This window comes from Micropterus dolomieu, linkage group LG17 (assembly GCF_021292245.1).
Source record: "Micropterus dolomieu isolate WLL.071019.BEF.003 ecotype Adirondacks linkage group LG17, ASM2129224v1, whole genome shotgun sequence".
NCBI classification, from domain to species: Eukaryota; Metazoa; Chordata; class Actinopteri; order Centrarchiformes; family Centrarchidae; genus Micropterus; species Micropterus dolomieu.
In genome coordinates, this window is record NC_060166.1 from 6120423 (window position 1) to 6143662 (window position 23240).

Here is a 23240-nt window from a genome sequence, read left to right on the forward strand (position 1 = left end):
CCCTGTTCTCCTCCCGTGTCGTCTGTCTCCCTGTTCTCCTCCCGTGTCGTCTGCCTCCCTGTTCTCCTCCCGTGTCGTCTGTCTCCCTGTTCTCCTCCCGTGTCGTCTGTCTCCCTGTTCTTCTCCCGTGTCGTCTGTCTCCCTGTTCTCCTCCCGTGTCGTCTGCCTCCCTGTTCTCCTCCCGTGTCGTCTGTCTCCCTGTTCTTCTCCCGTGTCGTCTGCCTCCCTGTTCTCCTCCTGTGTCGTCTGTCTCCCTGTTCTCCTCCCGTGTCGTCTGTCTCTCTGTTCTCCTCCCGTGTCTGTCTCCCTGTTCTCCTCTCGTGTCGTCTGCCTCCCTGTTGTCCTCCTGTGTCGTTTACCTCCCTGTTCTTCTCCCTCATTTCAAGTAAAATAAATGTTAGCTTTAGCTAGTTAACAATAGTTTGCTAAATTGTAACTTAAGGCAAAAGTAAGAAACCAGCTAACTTTAGCATTCTGGGAGTGAAGCAGATAGACAAGTTCAACTAACGTTAGGAAAAGGTATGGTCCATTTTAGGGGTGTCAGAAATCATATTTGAAGATTCTTGAACATAAGGCATGAAAATGGGAAATATAGGCTATTGTAATATTTACAATTACAGGTAAGAAAGGCCCCCCTGAACTGTTGTTTTGCCTCTTTTAGTGGGGTCCAAGTCTTAATTAAGAGGGTTAGCCCACCCTCCTGTAATTCAAACCATGATTGTAGCCCTTGTCATGGCTAGCTCTCCTGTTGGCCTCTGGTTGGTGTTGGCTAAAATGTGGCTTACCTCACTACCTCATCTGCCAGCAATAAGCTTAGCCAGGATGGTGTAATACGTAGGGGGTTCATGCCAGAGGTGGGACAAAGTTATTGTTTTGCAAGTCACAAGCAAGTGTCAAGAAAAAGTCCTAAACAAATCATTATCTGCCTCCCACCAAATTAATGCTATTTCAACATGGCAATTAAAGGCAAAGTGACCAGGTGTTTTTCCTGTAACTAAGGTAGGGTTTCTGTAGCATTTTATGAAATGTGAATCTAGTTTTGAATCCTTTATTAAAGCCCCCTCCAGCCAGTTACGCTGTGTTAACTTCACTACACTGTAAAGTTTAGTACACTTTACTGTCTGGCAGGAGTAGCTATTACTTACCCATGAAAGAAACTAATGCGCGAGTATCAGCCGTTATCAGTCATACAGTCGATGGTGCACACCGATAACTCCCACTACGTTTTATGGTGCGCTTACTTTACCGCGGAGGTGTGGGGGGTCTATTACTCTGTTGAACTGTATGTAAAGACTTCTGATACCGTTGCCTCCACCGATGCAATGGTAAATGTAATGCATGTTGCAGACTGTATATAAGACGGTAGCAGGTGAAAGTGTGACGCGTTTTCTGTCATCTGTCCTCCAACACCGCACGCACAAATGCCATAATGAAAATGAACAGCACACTAAACCAAGAGGAGGAAAAAAATAAATAAAATGAAGACCCACTGTTAGCTAACTTTCTGCAATAAATATGCTAGCTAACTACACCTGGCTAACTACAAGTTAGTTAACTTAGCTAACTAAACTAGAAAGACAAACCGACAATCAGACACAGAGAGACATACCGACTGTAAGTTCTAAGTAAATTACATGATAAATTGGTTAGCTAGCTCACAAAGATGTTTATTGGTTTGATGCTCTGACTTAAGAGGCGCGACGGCGTGACAGTTTTTTAACGAGGCATGACAGTGCGCCTGCGCAAGCTTGGAGAATGACGTATGACTATAGTAATTCCATAAGTCATACTTCATTCTCCAAGCTTGCGCAGACGCACTGTCATGCCACCGCATTTTAACTACTAAGCAATTTTTGCAACTTTGAGCACAAAATTAAGCTATTTGTCAAAAATATTTGGCGAACTATGTGGGTAATCAACATTGGAAGGAAATGACTGAAAATATGAAATATAAATGTCAAAATACACTGGAGGGGGGCTTTACTTACTTACTTACTTACTAGTTAATGATCTCAGCCCATGAAACAAGAAAATTAGATTAACAGTATCAGTAATATCAGTAATAAATAACCTACTGCCCCTCACCTCACAACACTGACAGAGGCACCCACAGGTCGGAGCTGTGTTTTATTTTGTGTTTATTCTATCTTCAAATATTTTAGGATACAGTTTTAACATTTGCAGATTTTGTTAACCATTTGGTAAAGATTATCCTGTTCTTATGTATGTTGTTTGTGACGGTTTAGAGATTTTGTTTTTGTCTATAGTAAAATACTTTTTTAGATTTTAGTTTAGATTTTTTGAGCAGCGTCTTGTGATTGTGGTAGGCAGGTAACAGATTTTTAGCCTAACCTGTTCTTCATGAGTGCTGGCAGAAAGGGGTCCACTTGAGATTGGCTGATGGGAGTCCTGTTAAGGTATCTACAGCTGATGTAATCCGCTGTTGGAAACGTTACTCATTCTGTTCAAGTCTGCTTACCCAAGTGTTTTAATATACTGAAAGTAAGGAATGTAGTGCTTGTGTTGCGTGATTAGTTGCTGTCAAGTTGATCCACTGACAGGAGCAGATCTATCTGCACTTTTTTACAACATCAGTGGTTATTATGAAGAATTCATGAAGTGAAGTCAGAGGTCATTGAAGTTGCAAGTCTTTTATGATTTTTTCAAGTCGTCTAGGGTCATGACTCGCGTCCTCACCTCTGGTTCACACTATTCTTCTATTTTAACCCCCTGTTCAGGTACCCACCAATCAGAATGAGCTACTGAAACAACATCAACAGACATCTGCCTCTCTGGCAGTATCATGAATGTATTGCTAGAGCATTGGCATGGCAGAGTCAGCCTTGCTGTGAATTTGTCCCTATAGCCAACTACAGTACTGCAACAAAAAATAAAGAAATCCCCTCTAAATCATTTTCTACACAGACTGTAGTTATAATGGAATGGTGTTAATCACTGTATTAAAGATTTAATTTTGGAAGAAAAAATCCTAGCAAAGCCCTCATAAGCTGTCATCGCAGAGTAAAGTCTATACAAACTGGTTGGAGAGACAACGAATGTGAAGAAGAAGCAAACCAGGAATGTAAAGAGTATACGCTGGTTGAGACACTTTCATTTGAATGACAGGCCGCCAACATAGTATCCACTTCTCATAACACATTCAAGGTTGGAAGTCACCCACGCACCCACTCTAACCTATTTCAATAGTTTAAAAGTTAATATCAGTGTGTTGCTGTGAAACCATGCTGTCAGGAGGAATACGGGATCGATTGTTTGGTGTCATATCGGGGAGCTTTGTTTGAAATACTTGCCATTAATTATGAGAAAGCAATTCAAATTATTCAGATTCCACTTCAAAATGACAGAGACCAATTACATAAACCATATTCTCATTGGCAAGAAGAAAGCATCTGTCATTTTCACACACTGGGAACATTGTGTATTTATTCTGTTTATTCATTGCTCTAAATATCAAGTTGTTAATGCTGCAAGTAAATGATGCTGTGATTCATGATGCTTCTATTTGCAAACAAATGAGGCTGTTGAGATGTGAATTACATTTTCTGTAACGTTGACACAAATGTATCTAAAGAGCATGTTTGGACTTCAGATCATAAGGCTTCTGATTTGTACTGAAAACAATTATAAACTCAATTACAGCCTATACATTTTACATTTACACCCTCTACTTGATGATCTCTGTGGTACCGCAAATCCTGTGGTCCTTAGTTTCAGTAAGAATATGTAAAAATTAACAAAAGGATACACTGTGTGCATCAAAGCAGCAGCAAGGCTATGTGACCTTTTCCTCATGGACTCTTGACAGTAATGGGAATGTATGAATGACAGCAGGTCAGTCCAACCTGCAGTGGAACACATGGTAGGAACTCCTGACTGCATGTGGCAAAATCTTTGTTTGGTTTACACCAGGATAATAATAGTGATAGCAAAAAAAACGCTCGCCTGATATTATGCCTTAAGGCAATAAAATTCAAGATTTGCAGCTAATGTTTTGTAGTGCAGAGTGAGTTATATCACAGCCCCACGCACCCGTTTGCTAGTGCCACAGTAGATGAAATGTCTCCTCGAATGAACATTAAAAAGGCCGCAAGCAGAGACAAGGCTTCAGCTTCATATGCAACTTTGAATTTGTCCATTTTTCTGAGAGTTGTATATTCTCTCACAACATACAAACATTTATCTGAGGGTGGCAGAGTTGCCATGGAGACAATCAGTGGAAAACCTGACGTTTCACTACAGCCTCTCGTGACGTCCGATTCCTGTAATTCTCAATTAACTAAGAGGGAGAGACGCACAGAGACAAAGAAAGGAACAGATGGATATAGCAAATGAAAAACCTTCTATTCTGCTGTCTCAAAGTTTTCATTCAGGTCTAGCAGGTTGAATTATCAGTCTTCATGGTACAGCTAATGTTAAATATGTGAAATACAGAAACATTAATTATCTTGAGGACATTTGCTACAAATATTTGCATTACAGTTTCCTTGGAAGGTGGTCTGAAATTCAGACTCCGGACTGCAATACTGGCAGCTGTTGAGCAGCTAAAACATCTAAAACCTGAAGTACAATCTGGCTCTGTTTGGGACCGTGAGCTGCACTTTATCGGAGCTGCCGAAAGTAACGTGGATTTGTGCTGAGATTGTAAGTGTTAGTTTCGGTTTCAACTTGTACCTCCGATGAAGTGCAGTACACTTGTCTCATTCAGTACAGTCTGAAGGTGAGCACGGCAGAGTATAGGTCAGGTAGAGTTTTAAAAAATATTATGAATTCTCATTAAATAATAATGTTAGTCTCATAATATTACGATTATTTTCTGGACATGTCAGAGAACACAGATCTGTGGGAGGGATTCTGAATGTGCGGAAAGTTTTCAACATGAGCAGAAAACCTGCTGAAACACAGGAGCTATTAAAGTCCAGGATTTATAACTGAATTAAAGTTAAATCATTTATCATCGAGGTAAACAGATAACTTTTCAGTTTTGATGTTAAATCTTTTTGTTTGATTTGAGAAAATACATATTATTTATTTTATCAAGTTATCATCATTTATTATGTCATTAACAACTATAGAGGATAATAACAAAGTAAACAAACACAATTTTGATTTTAGGACGCTTTACATTAACTTCAGGACGGTTCAAATTGTTTTTCGGGATGGTTCCGGGACGGAGGTGAAAAATGTTAGTCTGGAGCCCTGTGTGCCAGTCTGCGCTCTCAAAACAGTCCTGTAGAGCTGTAGCCTCATCTGTCCACACTTAAATTGTTTTTACTGGTTTGACCCTTTTAATCAGCTGGGTGGAAGTGGGCAGGAGAAGCAGAGAAGTTGGGCTTGTCTCAATAGCCAAACATGCCAAACCACTGCCACCATGTCACCTGAAAGTGATGCATTAGATTGCAAGGTTTCCCCTTATGTGATTGGGATGTTTTGGTAGTTTATATAGCCTTTATATCATATTTTACTCTGTGGTATTTGGCATGGTATTTAGTGTGTTCCAGCTGGTTGTTAAAATTCATGGTGTTCCCCTTTGGTGCTGCAACAACTGTAAAAGATGGTTAGCAGTGGTTCTGCCCAGTGGAAACAGTAGAAAAAGGTGGTTTAACATACCAACCCACGTGTCTGCCTGGGTTCAGACGGTGTATTTAGTTTGAAGCATAGAGGGCATATGGCTTTGAGAAGTTTCCATGGACATTTTGATGCATGTTTTCTACTGTGAAAACCTAGCCTGTCCCCTGTGGGAAGGAGAAAACTAAAAAACATTTTACAGCCACCTTCAAGTCTACAGAGAGTGAGCGATAGATATTGGCTGAAGTAATGCTGTGAGACCAACGTGTCTTAAGCAGGGTAATATCTCTACTCGGGCCCTGGCTTCTGTATTTCTTTCTTGTTTTTGTTCTCACTTTTATTTGTCCATTAATATGTTGTTCTTGTGCAAACACATTAAACATTAAAGTTAACATTTTTATTAGAGTTGTGTTTTGCTCTGTGTTGTTTGTGTATGTGTGTGCAGCATAAAGGGACTACAAATGTACATTTTGTTTTACATATTATCATATTACTGGTCTGTGTCTACAACTAACTGGTCTGGAATATATAGTATATAGAATATATAATACATTTTTTAATAAAACTGATTAGGCAAGTTTGAGCCACATATTTAGACTTAGGATGTACTATATATGACTTCTATTATCTAAAGATAATTACTGTAATCTGATTATATCTGATTATCATTCTGATAAACAGTATATTTTCATCTCCGAGTATACTTGGAGTTTTTGTTTTTGGTCATGATACATATCCATTTAAATATATAAATGAAGACCCTTGTTATATGCCCCTTCATAATTTCCATTGGTTAAATATATCTCTGTCTTCCACTATCCCTTTCCTATATTTTCTCTCTATTTTGGTCTGTTCATCCGTCTTTAGTGTGTGGAGCCCCAGATGTCCATTCGGTGGCAGGTCATTACATGACCACAAGTTTCCTAATGAGCCCATTAGCTGCTTCAGGCCATCCCTTCCTCTCTTACTCACCAATCTTCCCTTTTCTTCTGCTCTACTCCTCTGTACTTTCCCAGTTAATCAAATCATGTCCTTCTTCTAACCCCCAATCACTGAGATCAATTATCACCATGGTTTTCATCTCCTTTTAGGTCTCTCATTCCTGCTATTTAGAAATGCAGGATGTTACCCAATGGATGTAACAGCTATAGTGACTTTGATCACATCAGCGCGTCTGGTTTTTGATCAGCCCAAAAGGACTCATGTCACTCCATTGCTATGTGACCTCCACTGGCTCCCCGTGGCCTCCAGAATCAGGTTCAAGTCACTAATGCTTGCATACAGAGCGACTACTGGGTCTGCACCCATCTACCTAAACTCCATAATACAAGTTTATGTTCCTTCTCGGCCACTACGCTCCTCCAACGAACGCCGCCTGGCTCTGCCATCCCTTCACACAAAGCAATCCCAGTCCCGGCTGTTCTCATCTGTGACACCACGATGGTGGAACGAGCTACCACACGCCATCAGAGCAGGGGCGTCCCTCTCTAACTTCAAGAAGCTCTTGAAAACTCATCTCTTCCGAGAACACTTCCTCTTATAACACCTCTAACTCCTAACCTCTAACATGCACTTCCTGTGCTCTTCTTCCTCAATCCCTAGAATTACCTTGTATTTAGGGCTTTAGGGTGTTTTGCAGGGACATTTATTACTATCACACATCGTGTTTACGCTGTGAACACGACGTGATTATGATGGAGCTGTTTGCAAAGTGGGGGAAGAGAGAGAAAACAGCGAGGGACAAAAAAGAAAGTGTCCAAAGTATGTTATTATTTCATGCTAAAGAAAACAATAACTCTGTAATGTTACCGTCCGTCCACCGTAAAACTAAACTTATGTCGCCTCGGCAACAGCACAACGGCACCTGATCAGAAAGCACACGGTGTTCTGCCAGCGGACCACAGACATGGTAACAGTAACAGCAACTTCAGCATTTAACTGAAATCATGACTGATTGTTGAGTTGAAGGCTAGCCAAAGTAATCTGCAGTCCTCAGCTGAAAATGTGCACACGTCCTTTTTGGGCCGTGAGTTGTAACCTCACAGTCATGAGTTAACTGGGTGTCGGGGAGCTGCACCTTTTAACTCACCTGCAGCTCTCTCTGTAGCTCAGACAATCCCTGCTACCTGCGTGTACTAATCCATCCTTTCAACCATATTCTTTGTCTTTAAAATTGCCATCTTTATAATAACAAACAACAGCTGTTTCGTGTGCAGGATCGCTCATTTCCCGTTTCATATTTTTTCTTGATAAAAGTGGTTTGGAAACCAGCGTCGGATATAGTGTGTGTGACCCCAGTCAAGTAGTATGAACGGCGGCGCCAAGTAAAAGTACTTCTTAAACGACGCATCGATGAATCGTTGAAATAATCTATTGAAGCTTCGAATAATCATCGTTAGCTGCAGCCCTACTTGTATTGATTGCACTTTTTGTTAACTCTAACTTCTTTCCCTAGGTATTTACCCCATTGATGCGATATGTGCCATTAGCGTTTACTAGCATTTATTGCTGCTTTTATTAATATGTATTGTCAGTTGTAGATCTTGTGCTGTATTTTATGCTCTGTTAATGATTGTATGTTGTTCCTCAAATGTAAGTCGCTTTGGATAAAAACGTCTGCCAAATCAGTAAATGTAAATGATCAGTCATTTACAGGCTTACATGCCTCCACACAGAGGTCGTCTGTCTCTGCAACAAACATAAAAAACCATTCAGAGCAAGGCCAACATCATGTATGTGTTGAGAGGTTTCCATTCAGTTTAGCATTGTCATGTCTAAAATTTGCTGTCTTGCTCCTCCACTGAGAGTCTAATGGAGTTTGGTAAGTAATTAAAGACATTATATTTATGTCATTCACGTGTGCAGTCAGAATAATTATGCGCACATTGGAAAACAGTATCAATGGAAAACACACCAACAAGTTTGAAACAAACTAAGAAGAGAAAGGTTTTTTTTAGTGGTTGTTGTACATTTACATCTACAGTACCGTGCAAAGGTTTTAGGTGTGGAAAAAATGCTGTAAAGTAAGAATGCTTTCAAAAAACAATATATTTATAAATTGACAAAATGCACAGTGAGTAAACAGAAGAAAAATCTAAATCAAATCACTATTTGGTGTGACCACCCTTTGCCTTTAAAATAGCATCAATCGTTCTAGGTACACTTGCACAAGTTCTGTCTGTTCAGCATTGAGGAGACCATTCATTCTGATCAAATCCCCAACTGCGTTTGCAGAAATGAACCTCCACCATGCTCCACTGCTGCCTGTAGACACTCATTCTTGAACCACTCTCTAGCCCTTCGGCAAACAACCTGCTGTCTGCTACAGCCAAATATTTCAAATTTTGACTCATCAGTCCAGAGCACAAGCTGCCATTTTTCTGCACCCCAGTTCCTGTGTTTCCGTTCATAGTTGAGTCAGTTGAACAGCACATCTGTTCCTGAACCCTGTCTGCCTTGAAATATCTGCCAGGGAGAGTCCTTGCTGATGCAGTATAAGTACCTTGTGTCTGCTATGGTGTATGATTTTTGACAGTAAACTGTCTTCAGCAGCCTCACCTTGTTAGCTGAGTTTGGTTGTTCCTCACCCAGTTGTATTCCTCCTACACAGCTGTATCTGTTACACTTAATGATCAACCTACATATTGAATCAGTGATCATTAGCACCTGTTTGGTATAACTCTTTAATCATATGATATGCCTACAAAACCCCTGGCAAGTGTTCCTAGAAGAATTTATACTGTTTTGAAGGCAATCTATTCGCATGTCAATTTTTGACAGCCTTCTTCACTTACAGCATTTTTCTACACCCGCCTAAAACTTTGCACAGTACTGTATTTTAGATCCATTTATGTAGCTTCTTGTTGCTACCCAAGTCTCAACCATACTTTATGACAGTACTGTAAGAGAAACATATCATGCATACAGTATGTGTGGAATATTCCAATTTAATATGGTTTTAGTGCTTTTAATATTAATTAATAATAACTGTATTTGATACACTTCAGATTCTTTTGACAAATTTGATGGATTATTGTCTCTGCACTCCTTATCTTTGGGATTCATATACTTTGATTGACTCTTTATTACATACTACTTCAAATGTGAGTTTTGCGAGGTTCGTCACCCTTGGCGGGATAGATGGTTAAGCACATCTGTCATCACAGAGACTATCAATATATTGAAGAAGTCACGTTACCCCTATCAATATATTGATACCCCTATCAATATATTGATAGGGGTAACGTGACTTCTTTTTGACCTGGAGAACATCATTTACATAAATGTGTGGTTTGGAGTCAAGCTGTACTTCCCTGCTTTAGAAGCAGTCTGCGGGCAGCAGACAAATAACCCCTCTCTCTTACTCCATTATTACTGCTTATTACTGCTCAACAGTCTTCTGCAACCTTTTCTGATTCGTAAAATGGAGGCTGGTAAATGGTTTGATTTTAATGACACCAGGCTTCCTCATCAGCCTACTCTAATGCTAGGACCTGATGACAAATTAATAGGCTTTGACGTAATGTATAATTACCTGTTAGTCTTTTAATTAAAGACAGTACAGTTAATTCATGTATATCTTAAGGGCAGCATGTCTTTGCAGAAAAATGACTTATTCAACAGATGGCTGACTATTCTATTTCTACCTGAGTATTTTAGTATTTCTGTTTTCAGTGTGGGAATTTTGATGTGAAGGAAAAATGGAGCCAGTGATGGTGGTGGCAGCTCTTTAATAGAAGTATTTTAGGTGCTCTATTAATAACACATGCACAGTGTTCAGGGCTGTGTACCTTTTGGGACACAGTTTAAAGCACCAAGATTTTCCCATTGTCACAAACGCTCACTCTCTCTCACACACACACACACACACAAGCAAAACAATATGCATGGCATGACACCATAACAACTAATGCCTTACACAAAAGAGAAATCACACATTACACAACTTGACTCCCCCCTCCATGAGGCTAATGAGGGTGAGTTATGTGATCAGTTTAAATGCTGTAGAGAAGTTTTGGACTCCTACACACAGACACAGTTATACAACAGTTAACTCCAACCACGCAGAGAGACTGGCCAACAAGCATCCTGCGGGTTCCTATCTATAACCAAACAGGGAGGCCACCAGTTCCCACTGACAATTTCCTTGGCCACCCTAGCTAATTGGCTCGTTATTATTAATGGTAAGACAGGAAGAGCACGCAGCCTGAAGAGAAAAGCCATTTTTTAAGTTTACATTTATTTAATCAACAGCAGGTTTTATGGAGGGGGGGCGCAACAGAAGAACCACAAGAAACACCATAAGTTTTTTTTTTTTTTATTGACTTATGATACATTTTGTGACAATTGCTCTAAAAAGGTGTTATACAAAATCTAATTTTACCATCCTCTCTGTAAGCTCTTTACCATATACAGTGTTTCATTGCTTTTGTGATATATCCTATTTGCACATAGCTACAGTACTTAATGCATCTTGGGTGGATTCAATAGTTCTATAAAAAGCCAAGTGTAAATGCAACAAAGAAGAATTAGAGATGGACTGAAATCCAATTGCTCACACCAATTGAGCATTGCAGCCAGATGTTGAAAAGGTGTAAATGCATCTGTCTCTCCAAGACACCTTTACGCCTCCAAAGTGTTACTACGTCAGTAAGCGATTTCTGGAAATAACCTCTACAGAGTATCTGTCTGTGATAAAGGCAGCTGAACTGACAGATGTTACACAAAAATGTTCCTCCTGCCACATATAAAAGCAACAGGAAGAAACTGGCTTTCAACACATACAGCAATACAGAAGATGGTACATTCTAATTTATCAGTTCAACCACTGAATGTTCTGTGTGGGTGAAAGAGCAGTGATCTGGTCTATCCATGTGCTTGTTAGCTAGCTTAACTGCTGCAGTAACTCAACTGATAACTGCACAGTGACCTTCTTCTGTAGTTTTTTTTTTTTTTTTTTACTGCAAGCAGCTTCAGGTGCATCACAATACCCTCTGGCGGGGAGACGGGTGGACCCTTATTTGCATGTAGCTTGGGAAAACCAAGACACATGCAATCAAATTCCTAATCTGACTAATGGACATGTTAAAATGCGGCTAAGTGTTAAAGAAAGTGTAATATGTACATCATATCTTCTTGGGTTTTTTCTTCTGAATATGTAAGTATAGACTGAAGTATAGATTTGAAAAGAAAGAGAGGGGTAGGACATGCAACAAAAGAATCAAATCATTAATGTTGTGGTTATCTGGTATGCATCTTAAACACAAGGCTAAAGGACGCCACCGGATAGGAGACACCTGAAATGATCAAAATAATTTAATATATTAAATGCACAGCCACGAAACATTGGTTCTGATTTCTCAGAACCGATGTAACTTGCACCCTCATAGCACACCACATTTAAAATGTTCTACATGCACCCACATAAACTTATTTCTGTCCGGACCACTTTAGTAAAAGAAACTTTTATCGATCTGCAGTAGTTATGTTTGGCGGTATGGCTCTGTTCTGGGACCTCACTGCCCTTCCATGTACATACATGCATGCTGTAGGAAAGCCTACAGCAGGGGAAGCAGCAGCAAATCATTATGATCTATGTGTTTTCTTTCAACTACACAGTGGGTGCAAATATTGTGCTGCAGAGTGAAATTCCTGAGTTAATGTTGAATGAATGAAGCAGAAACAATAATGTGCACAAGCAAAGACAGAACACGGGGGAGTGAAATTGGTAAAGATGCATGGAACGAGTGTCTGCATCAAACGTCTCTTTTTCTCACTGCACACACACAGCCTGAATGTAAATGTTTTAATTAATTTAATACATTAATTCCATTAATCCCATCCTTAAGACAAAATGAGACACCATACACCAGTGTTTTCTACTGGCTCTTCACTAATGAAACACTGGAATTCATTTGGCCTTCGTTGGCAGATGTAGCGCAATGAACTGGCATTAGGAGGGACACTCAGTAAGAGTGGGCCAGCAGTGACTCATTCCTGTGCTGACATCATTGGTTATCCTTAGCATCTGACCTCTTACCTTGCACCTTCCCAAGAGTCACCGAGGTCAAGAGGCTGAAGATTAACTTGCACTACAGTGACGTCATGTTTGGGTTAGCCTGCAGGCTTTCAGTGCACGACTGATGAGAAGGAGTCAATGATATGCTCTGAGCACATGTAGCCAACAACATATTGTATGTGGCATTTACAAGGTTATCTTGATCAAAATCGGCAGTAAGATAAGATTAGATAAAACTGTAAACATATAAATACTTTTTTTTTTAAACCAACAACTGTGGGGCAGGAGCTTTATCTAGAGATGAACTGTTGATTATATGCAATATCCAGGGATGGAAAGAGTACTATAAGAAATTTGTCTGAAGAAGTATTTGTCACATGAGATCTTGCCCATAGTTGGAAACGTCCTGATAAATCCACCTAGTTAATTCACTAGCTAAACCAGTGTGGCTGTGCTACAAGTTTTAGGTAGTGATAGTTAAATGTGGACAGGATGTGTAGGTGTTTGTATGTACATTTATGTGTATGTATTGTATATGTATGTGTGTATTACTGTGTATATGTAAAGAATTATTAGGGTGCCTGGGTGGTTCCATGTGGCTGCTTTTTAAGTTGGGTGTTTTGTTTTACCCACTAAAATGTGAATCCTCTTAAAATACAACTTAAATAACAAAACAGTATTTGTGTAAAACTATACTATATACTAAAAACTAAATTAAAATGTAATCTAAATAACAGCATTACATTTTTAAAAAGGGCCCTAATGTACCAACCAACAATAAATCCAATTTCTATAGATGGCACTTTGAAGCCTGTGCATACAACTGATTATCAATTATAAAGGAACTGTGACAGAAATGGTCAAAAACAGCAGAAAGACCTCACACACCTCATTAAAGGTAGACATTCCTCAGTAAACGCAGAAGCTGGTGGACCCACTGTGAGTATAATCATTTTGCATTTTGTCAGACCCAGCATGCGCCTACTGTACAAGTCACGCAACATTGCGGGGTGTGTTTGATTTTGGTCCCTCTGCGTGCTCGCTGGGTGGTGCATTAAATCATTGATTAAGATAGATGCAACCTTTTGGAATATAGGTGAGGTACAATAATGCTAACCATAACCCATAATGACATCATCCTTAAATTTTATTGCACTGTTGTGTATTTTTGTTCTGTTCACTGACTGCTAGTCTTGTGTGACCACACACCCAACTTCTCCTGACACTCGGCTAGTGAACGGACACATTCAACATGTTATGTCTTCATGATTGTCAGCTGAGTGTAGAGTCACCTCTATAGGCAGGGAGCTCTCTGGAGTTCTGCCCTCCAGCTGCAGCAGACATTTATCAGGACTTTTTCATATGACTTGAAATGTAGCGAGGTACAATACTTGTGATAAAAAAAGCACTTAAGTAACAGCAAAATTACCTATTTTTAAAAATACTCAAAAAACGATGTGTGTGTCCTTTTGGTTGATTCAAATCTTTTCTGCTTTCTGAAAGAAGTATAAATGTTCTATCTACAGCCTCTATCTTAATGCTTGTGGGGAATGATTTATGATTAGTTGTCAACTATTACATTAATCACCAGCTGATAATCAATTTATTGGTTTGAGTCTCTCTCTCACACAGGTACCAGTTTTATACACGGACGATATTATTAAAGAAGCATAGTCAATGACATCCTGAGCATAACCTAGAAAAATTGGTCTAAAAATTATATAATTATATAAAATTATATAAAAATTTGGTCTGACTGAACCATGGTTCGGTTCGGTTCTGGTATGTTCAATTACAAATTTGAACTAGCCTTCAGTATAGTTGGTGCTGCCTTAATAATAATATAGTGGCAAATATGCATATGTTCATTTTTTATTCATTCATTCTTATCAAAGATACCCTCTGAACTGTTTAATAAACCAATCAATGTCAAGTATAGGGAGACGCAGCCCACATAGATGATGACGACAGGATGCAAGTGTGTCACATAAAGTCCTTTAGTGCGGTCGCAGAACTGCAGTGTGAAACCAAACCAAAACTAACCGAATGTTTCAAAATGTATCACAACATGAACTTTGGTTCGTACCTTGGTGCGGATTTTATCATAAATGTTTTTTACCTCAGATTTGTGAAGTGATCCACTGTTTGGCTTCAAGTGTTGAATATAAAGAAGAGTTTAAACAACAATTAACCATCAGGTTTCTTCAACTTTAACTCAGGAGCAAAAATCAGCCTTTAAACTCAAGAAATAACGATTTGATACTTATCGTGATAATTATCGATATCGAAAGATATGAAACTTTTATCGTGATAACATTTTTGGCCATATCGTCCAGTCCTACCCCTAATACGTTCAGGTCAATCTGATAATATATCAGCAACTACTAGCTTATCACAGATATACTGGCATTTTTAAATGTTGTGTTTTCTGTTTTGTCCAAGGTTGTTGTGTTTTGCACTGTATGTAAGTAAGAAATGCCAAAGATATGATTAAGGGGATTTAGAAACAGTGACATCTCCTCAGAGATCTCTTGGTCACATTCTCAGTGACTTTGTCAATGTGGTGCCATTCACTGTTAGTTGTTCACATTTTACATTTAACCACCAAAATGGAGTCTGGATCTTTTCAGTGTAAACATGTAATGATTTTCAAGCAAGCAAATGACCTGAGGCAGAAGATGACGACACAGCTGGCACACACTCTCTCTCTCTCTGTCACATACACACATTCACAGACTGTCCAATTTGCACATGTGAGCAAAGCACACAATAAAGGTTGTAGAGGGCCGCGTTGTAATTTCCTTGAGGGGGGTCATGTGAGTATCCAGCAGGATTTGTATGATGACTCACAGCTATTTGTCTCATGAAAGTAACCTAATACAAACATGAGAGAGGAAACTGAAATGTCCACATCAATTGCCATAATTAGAAAACAGCTTCAGATTCTGGATCCTGGCGGACTCAGATTTGTGATGCTGAGGTACTGATTTTTTATATGAAAACAAAACCTTAATCAAAAAGGTTTTGAAATACAGTATTGTATTGCATTTACCTTAGAAACTAACAAGTTTACATACTGTCAGGCCCCCAGACACTCCCCAAGGACAGCTCCCCAACTCCTGGCCCGCGGAACCACTATAAAACTAGCACCACAGCCCCAGAGGAACCGCAGGTAATGATTAATCAAATCATTTTTTTCATCCAAAAATTCGATCCCTGGGCAATGTTTCAATCATAAAAGGCAACCTGCTCCTCTAATTTAACATTTCTTTTATCCCATAACATTAGCAACTCAGTGTTACAAACATTTTTCACATTCTACTGAAGAAATTTCCTTTACCCTGCCATTTTCATACTGGGATAACCACATTATCTGATGTCACCAAACCATCCAATCCCTGCTTTAAAGCAATATTGTTCTGTGGATTTAGAAAGAAATCCCCCATGCCTTCCAGGATTGATTAGAAAATCAGTCACCTGCTAAGCTGAATCAGATAGATCCTGAGGCATCTCAACTCATTATTAATGTTACCACCTGTTTAGACAATCTGCTTAAACATGTGGACTTTGCTTTGTGATATAGCACCACTGCTCATTTTAATACACCTAACATTATATTTCCTAAAAATGTAAAAATGTCTTCGGAAATCTTCTAAATCTCTAAATCCACAGAACACTACTGCTTAAGATAAGATATTGGATGGTTTGATGATATCCCGTATGAAAATTGCGGAGTCAAGGAAATTCCTTCAATAGAATATTAAAAAAATGTTTGTAACAATGAGTGGCTCCCAAGTAAGAAACGTTCTCTCATTTACCTCTGACAGCCTGTATGCTGCTTCCAAATGTGAAGAATAGGGTCGGATTTTCCGCAAAATCCATTGGTTTCCCGAGCCTCTGGCCTACTGATTCTGAACTGTACACACAGTGACAACGACGCAGCTAACGAAACATTGTCCGCAAACACCAAAAAACGAGCCTAACACAGACTCCACGTAGGGACAAAAACTTCATGTGCTGAAGCCTGTCAGGCCAAACGAGAATCAGATCGATGTCGGGCGAAAACACGGTCAACATCGGAAATGGGTTTCAGTCACAGTTTGAGCATTCGCTTTGATGTCTTTCATCCAACTGAACAGGCAAACTAACATTACTGCATATCATTTTAAATATATTGTGAGTTTGTGCTTTAGTTGGCTCAAGTTAGATAACGTTAGCTTGCCGGCCAATGCTGACCAGTTGCTAACGTTTTCCGTTGCAAAATAGAATAGTTGTACTGCTTGCCACACACACCAGCCTTGACAACACACACTGGAAAACCCATTCAGTACAGTAATGTTACTTACTAACTGTTATACTAAACTACATGGATTAGTTCATCACCAAGCTGCTAAAAATATTACTGTAACGTTGCAGTGGGAGTTTACCTGAGTTTCCAGCATTTTGTGTGATGCCATCTGCGGTTTGTCGGCCTCTGTTTTCACCGACGCAGAGTGCTCCCTCGAACAAGCAAACACTTGGAAAGTAGTGGTTGCAATCTGAAACTCACTACTAAAGGACGCTCAAAACTACACATGGCCCCTTTAACAAAACAACAGACAAGACAAATAGTGTTGAACTGATGTCCTTAACACAAGGTTATAAAGCCATGGCTCTACAGCAGCATGTGAAGAGTTAGAGAACTCGCCTATAGATCTCATATTCAACATTTATAATGAAAACTTATCTCCACGCTGCCCTGTTACCAGGTCAGCCATCCGAATGGCGCTTTTCCATTACTTAGATAGCCACAGATGTGGTTCTGGCTGTTCTAGAGAGAGATTTTGATCTACTAATGATGACAGATAACGAACTCTGCTCCCACCGCAGTCACTCTTTTATTGCATCGAATTGCAGTGGTCCACGGGGGTCACTTTCATTTACATGGTCCTGTCTGTACATAAAAAAGGTAAGAACTGGCTATTTAATCTTTGCGATTTTAGCTTGTCATAGGAAAATGAAGTAGTACCAGTAATTTGCACATCTTCCTACCTGTACAATAGGGGTTGGAATACTTCGACCTTGAAGTGGAAGCAAGAAGGGAGCAGCCAGGATTAGTATTATGTGGGGACGTCATGTAGCTAATAACAGACTTACCCTCCAATCTGTGCAGACTGTGGAATACTTTGAAACAGGTAATTGAAAATGACTGATAGCCAGATCAAACAAGGTCAGAAGTTTAACAAAGTAACTTTCACAAAGTTAATTCACAACCATCCTATTACTACTGTCTCCATTTTACACATCAGGTCTAGAAGCAAATGCACATGCAAATAACAATTAATGGCTGTAATTACACAGCTCAGGCCACATCAGTAATAATGGTCTTATGAGGAAACCTCTGGAACTATGTCTAAAACACTGTACGTCTACCACACAGAGTACTTCAGTACTTGAATACACAAACCATACCATACAGAACTGGACAATCCCATACCACACCATATAATAGCATATCACACTGTACTACACAAAACCATACTATATACACAACACCAGGGTTAGTCGCGCCAAGCCATGCCATGACCAGCTGCAAGAAGGTGAGCCAGGAGCACAGCAAGGTACCTTGATGACTTGTTTTGAGGTATGCTGGTCTCAAACCACAGTAAGACCCCATCACCTGCAGCTCTTCATCTAATATCTCAAAGTTTTTGTAACTGTTCCCCCCTTCAATATTTCAAACTCATCCACTGACATGTTCATCTCTGGTTGGCTCTTATGGAAGAACAGCACCACTAATGAAGCTCTGCTAACTGACTAACACACTGCACAGAACATAGCTCCAATACAGCTGAGAGAGATCAATAAACAGCAAAATCAAGCCAACATGTAATTATGCAACATGCAATTATTAAATCAAATGCAACGATTAAAATAAAAAATCCGGTATCTGTGGCTGTTGCAGAACTGTAATAATCATTTCATTAGGATTGAATGAAATGACTGACTGGCAGCCCTCCCTGTATACCTGCCTACCTGCACAAACTGCCTGTGAACATGTGTTTTGGGGGAGTGGTCTGTAGGGAGGCTTGAAGGAAGGGGGTTTAATCTAAGATAATGTTGATCCACATTGGATAGACAATACTTTAACAGAGTCTTTGTATTTTCATCATCATCATGTTTGAGTTGACTTATTTATATTGTCTCATAGTTTATCTAGTACTCCCAGTCAATAGTAATCCTGTGTAAATTGAGTTAAATGCAGACTAATAAGAAGAAGAAAAAGAAGAGGGCAAAGAAGAAGAATTCACTAGTTGCTAAAGGCTCAACAACAGATATGTGTACACTTTCACACCATTATCTATAATGTAAAACTGATTACAGTAACATAATTTAAGTTATTTTAGTGCAGAAATGATAATACTTATACTATCAATTGATCCTGGTCCCCTTAAATAGGATTCATGGTATCCAGAGAAGATCAAGTCATTCTGTTTAGACCAAGCGGGCCCTGACCCTGAAAAATTAAAAGGCGGAAGTGCCAAAAACTGCAGTTCACAGCCTGGTACAGAAAATGGTTTTGGTCCCTATAGCTAATTTCCCTGTTCATAATAACTGTACAAGGGTTGACTTTTTATATAGCTTAGCCGTTTAAATTACATTAACGTGGCTGTAAAGTGAAAGGTGGGTGCCCTCTCAGGTACCTCTAAATACATGTTTATGCTAAAACGGGATGTTAAGTTGTTCTTACATCTTCAATACCAAAAATAGAGATCACCCAAAATATGACCCACATCCTTCATGAAATTCTAAGTCTATTTGGGATATCTAGTTTGTTGGAGTTTTCATATAGCTAATGTGTGTTAACCCCATGAAACAGACAAGAAGGTTCTATGGTGTCATCAAGCTGTGACTCACACACCACTGCAAGCTCAACCATCCGGTCAGGAGGGACAACCCCTCTATCTTTGGTCAACACACACACACACACACACACACACACAGACGTGTCTAGGGCTTAGAAAGCCTGAGTGTCTCTGAAATTGGTTTCCATTAGCTCCACTGTGATTATTAACTTTCCATTGATATAGCAGCATAGTCAGACGCACAGTGACGTCAAGCAGTGTCCTTGAGGGAGAAGCAGCACCCAGTCACCTGCTGAGGAGTTCAACAAGAGTGTATGCGTGTGTGTGTGTGTGTGTGTGTGTGTGTGTGTGTGTGTGTGTGTGTGTGTGTGTGTGTGTGTGGGTGTGTGTGTGTGTGTGTGTGTGTGTGCGTGTGCGTACGTGTCCAGAGAAAAAGGGAAGAGCGTACTCACTGCACAAAGCAATGATGTGGCTGCTGTCTTCGTGGACAAATTTCTTAGTCACTGATTCCTCCATAATCTGCTTCACCTGCAAACAAAAGCACAGAAGAGCCAAAGATTTTTACTGTGCCTGGAATCATTGCCATTGTCTTCACTTAGCTGTCGCTGCCATTATAGCTTCTCTGTACAGGAAAATCAGTAGTCATCGCCTTTATCACAAGTAATCAGTTATACATCAGGATAAGAAGATTGAAGATATCTTCAGAGGAAATCATTACATACAACACAGCAAATTTCTTAAAAAAGTTTTCATACAAATAAATGTCATTTTGCTCCTCTCTTGGGCTGATATGTAGAACTCGGACTGCACTGACAGAAAATCCAAGACGACATCACAGTGTTGCCCACACTGTTTAACTTACTTACTGTTTAACTTGAACTTAAGTGATTTCTGGGAACTCCAGTGCAGAAACACCACAACAATAAACACTTTGCATTAATGATGTAATAAAGTGTTGAAAAACACCAAGCCCACACCAAATGCTTTCAGCCCCTCTACTGGCTCATAGACACTGCAGTGTTCATTACTACCCACAATATGAAGGTGTTGTTCAAAAAGAACAACATACTGTTAATTTTGCTGTTTAAATATCATGTAATAGGGGTAAGAATGAAAAAGGGTCAAATCAGAGGGGTGCTCAGCAAGCTTCATGCCAATCTACCAACTGAGATTACATGTACAAAGACATTTTTGCCTGATGTTGGCAACGAAGGAAAGCTCAAAATGTGTCCAAAATGGTAAGGGTTCATCCTCTGGGGAGTGTGAATGTCCTCTGTAAATTTCCTGACAAACTATTATTTGTGAAAATTTGAATGATGACCAAGACATTAGGAGTCATCCTCCAGAGAGAATGAATAGGCTAGTCATGCTTTTTTAATTGTTGTTGGATGCTCCTGCTGTTGAATGCCCCACGACGCTTGGATTTGCGATCTTGACGGTCTGATAAAGCCAATTGTTCAACAAGCTGCAGAGTTTACATTGACCGATTTTGCAGTTTGCATTCACACTCCTAAAAAATATTTTGCTACACAGCTTGCCATTTTAGCATGAAAAGAAATTGGAAGAAACTGCAGAAGCTGAAAAGTTCACTCACTTACGGTAATAATGGCTTTTCAAGATTAAACTATAGTATTTATGGCTTTAAAAGAGTACCCCACTGCTTTAGCATCAAACTCCTACAGTATAACATTTTCAATCAATGCTTCACAACCAAAGATACGGCCATTTTTATTTAAGCCATTTATTTTTTCCTTTTCCAAACCTGACCTACATTTCCCACAATGTCACTCGGCTATCAACAGGTTGGTCTGATAGTTGGTGTGCGGTAGGGATGCACCAAAATGAAAATTCTTGGCTGAAGCTGAAACCGAATACAATCAAAAAATTTGCAGAATACCAAACAAGTACATTGACATTGTTGCGTGGGTTGGTTTTTTTGCATTGCATAAATTAAATAGTCAAAATGTGCTTTTTACTCAGTGTTTCCCACAGGATTTGGAGAGACTATGGGGGGAGGGTCCAGGGCCTGAGACGGTCCGGTAAAGTAAATTACGTCCATTTACTTTGAATGGACACATGTAATTTGTTTTATACTTTCTGTGAATATGATCCAATTATTTTTATGTCTATGACACCTTATTTTGAAAACTGGACGCTGCCACATGCGTATCCTCGCGCTAAATGAATCAAGTCCGACCTAGTTTGATAAATAATGTTGTATGTGGTTCTCGTACGGCGTAACATGAAGACTTCACAGCCTCTCTTCAGTAGGACTCTCATACAGCAACACTTGTCTTTGTAAAGAGACAAACTGACAGGATAAAGTCTCTAACCTGCCTGTCAGCTCGCTCTGGTCCGTTTCAGTGGATTTACCATAAAGGCTTGAATTTCCATTTAGTTTTCCATGTGGCAAGTACCTGATTCAAAACACATGAAAATAAAATATATTATGCAGACTCCCTTTAAACATCGTGACAGCTACTAATAACAGCGCTGACAGTCTCACACCAACAACTGCACCACTGACTTCCAATTAATATCAGTGCATCCCAGAAACGTTCAAATGAGTCTTTCTGCTGCTATCTATTGTGTGTCTGGGGAGGAGAGCCTGAGCGAGTTCAACAACACTGAGTCAGTCTGGTGTTCGCTTGTCTAAGTCTGCTCTCTCTGTAGAATTAATTGTTGTCAGTAATTAATCCAGGACCTGTCTGAAACCTCTGCCTCGTTTGGGTCTAATTGATAAACAGGATACATTTAATTGCTTGGCTGTGTGATAATAAAGCTCTAACCACAGTATCACTCCGTTCAAACTTTTTCCGAGTAAAACGGAGGTGTGGGAGGATGTCAGTGTCTGTGATAGAAAGATGGAGGTTCATCACTCTCATCACCAAGATGAGGTTCAGCCTTCATCAAGTTCTGTAATTAAAGTTTTTGGTGAGGGGTGGGATAAATTTTGTACAGCCAGCAAAAGAACTGGCAAGACCAATGACAAATACAGACAACCTTTTTGTCATAAGGAATTGGTGTCCACCTTGTTTTTCAGTGTTGAGCTTGTTTGAGCCCTCAACCTCAACTAAGCTTACAGTGAGGAAAATAAGTATTTGAACACCCTGCTATTTTGCAAGTTCTCCCACTTAGAAATCATGGAGGGGTCTCAAATTGTCATCGTAGGTGCATGTCCACTGTGAGAGACATAATCTAAAAAAAAATCCAGAAATCACAATGTATGATTTTTTAATTATTTATTTGTATGATACAGCTGCAAATAAGTATTTGAACACCTGAGAAAATCAATGTTAATATTTGGTACAGTAGCCTTTGTTTGCAATTTCAGAGGTCAAACGTTTCCTGTAGTTTTTCACCAGGTTTGCACACACTGCAGGAGGGATTTTGGCCCACTCCTCCACACAGATCTTCTCTAGATCAGTCAGGTTTCTGGGCTGTCGCTGAGAAACACGGAGTTTGAGCTCCCTCCAAAGATTCTCTATTGGGTTTAGGTCTGGAGACTGGCTAGGCCACGCCAGAACCTTGATATGCTTCTTACAGAGCCGCTCCTTGGTTATCCTGGCTGTGTGCTTCGGGTCATTGTCATGTTGGAAGACCCGGCCTCGACCCATCTTCAATGCTCTAACTGAGGGAAGGAGGTTGTTCCCCAAAATCTCGCAATACATGGCCCCGGTCATCCTCTCCTTAATACAGTGCAGTCGCCCTGTCCCATGTGCAGAAAAACACCCCCAAAGCATGATGCTACCACCCCCATGCTTCACAGTAGGGATGGTGTTCTTGGGATG

The 23240-nt window shown here is 39.8% G+C and overlaps 2 protein-coding genes across 3 annotated transcripts in view; one reads left to right on the top strand and one right to left on the bottom strand.

Moving 5' to 3' along the window:
* Positions 1–23240, top strand: part of tpst1 (tyrosylprotein sulfotransferase 1) — a gene marked incomplete at its 3' end in the record, with an annotated part of 837181 nt that overhangs the window by 94886 nt on the left and 719055 nt on the right.
* Positions 1–23240, bottom strand: part of sgsm2 (small G protein signaling modulator 2) — a 108355-nt gene that overhangs the window by 73716 nt on the left and 11399 nt on the right. For both annotated transcript variants that reach the window (XM_046074870.1, XM_046074869.1), the window contains exon 2: positions 19902–19977. In XM_046074870.1, coding sequence (XP_045930826.1) covers positions 19902–19977 — 76 coding nt within the window. The remainder of the gene's footprint in view (positions 1–19901; positions 19978–23240) is intronic.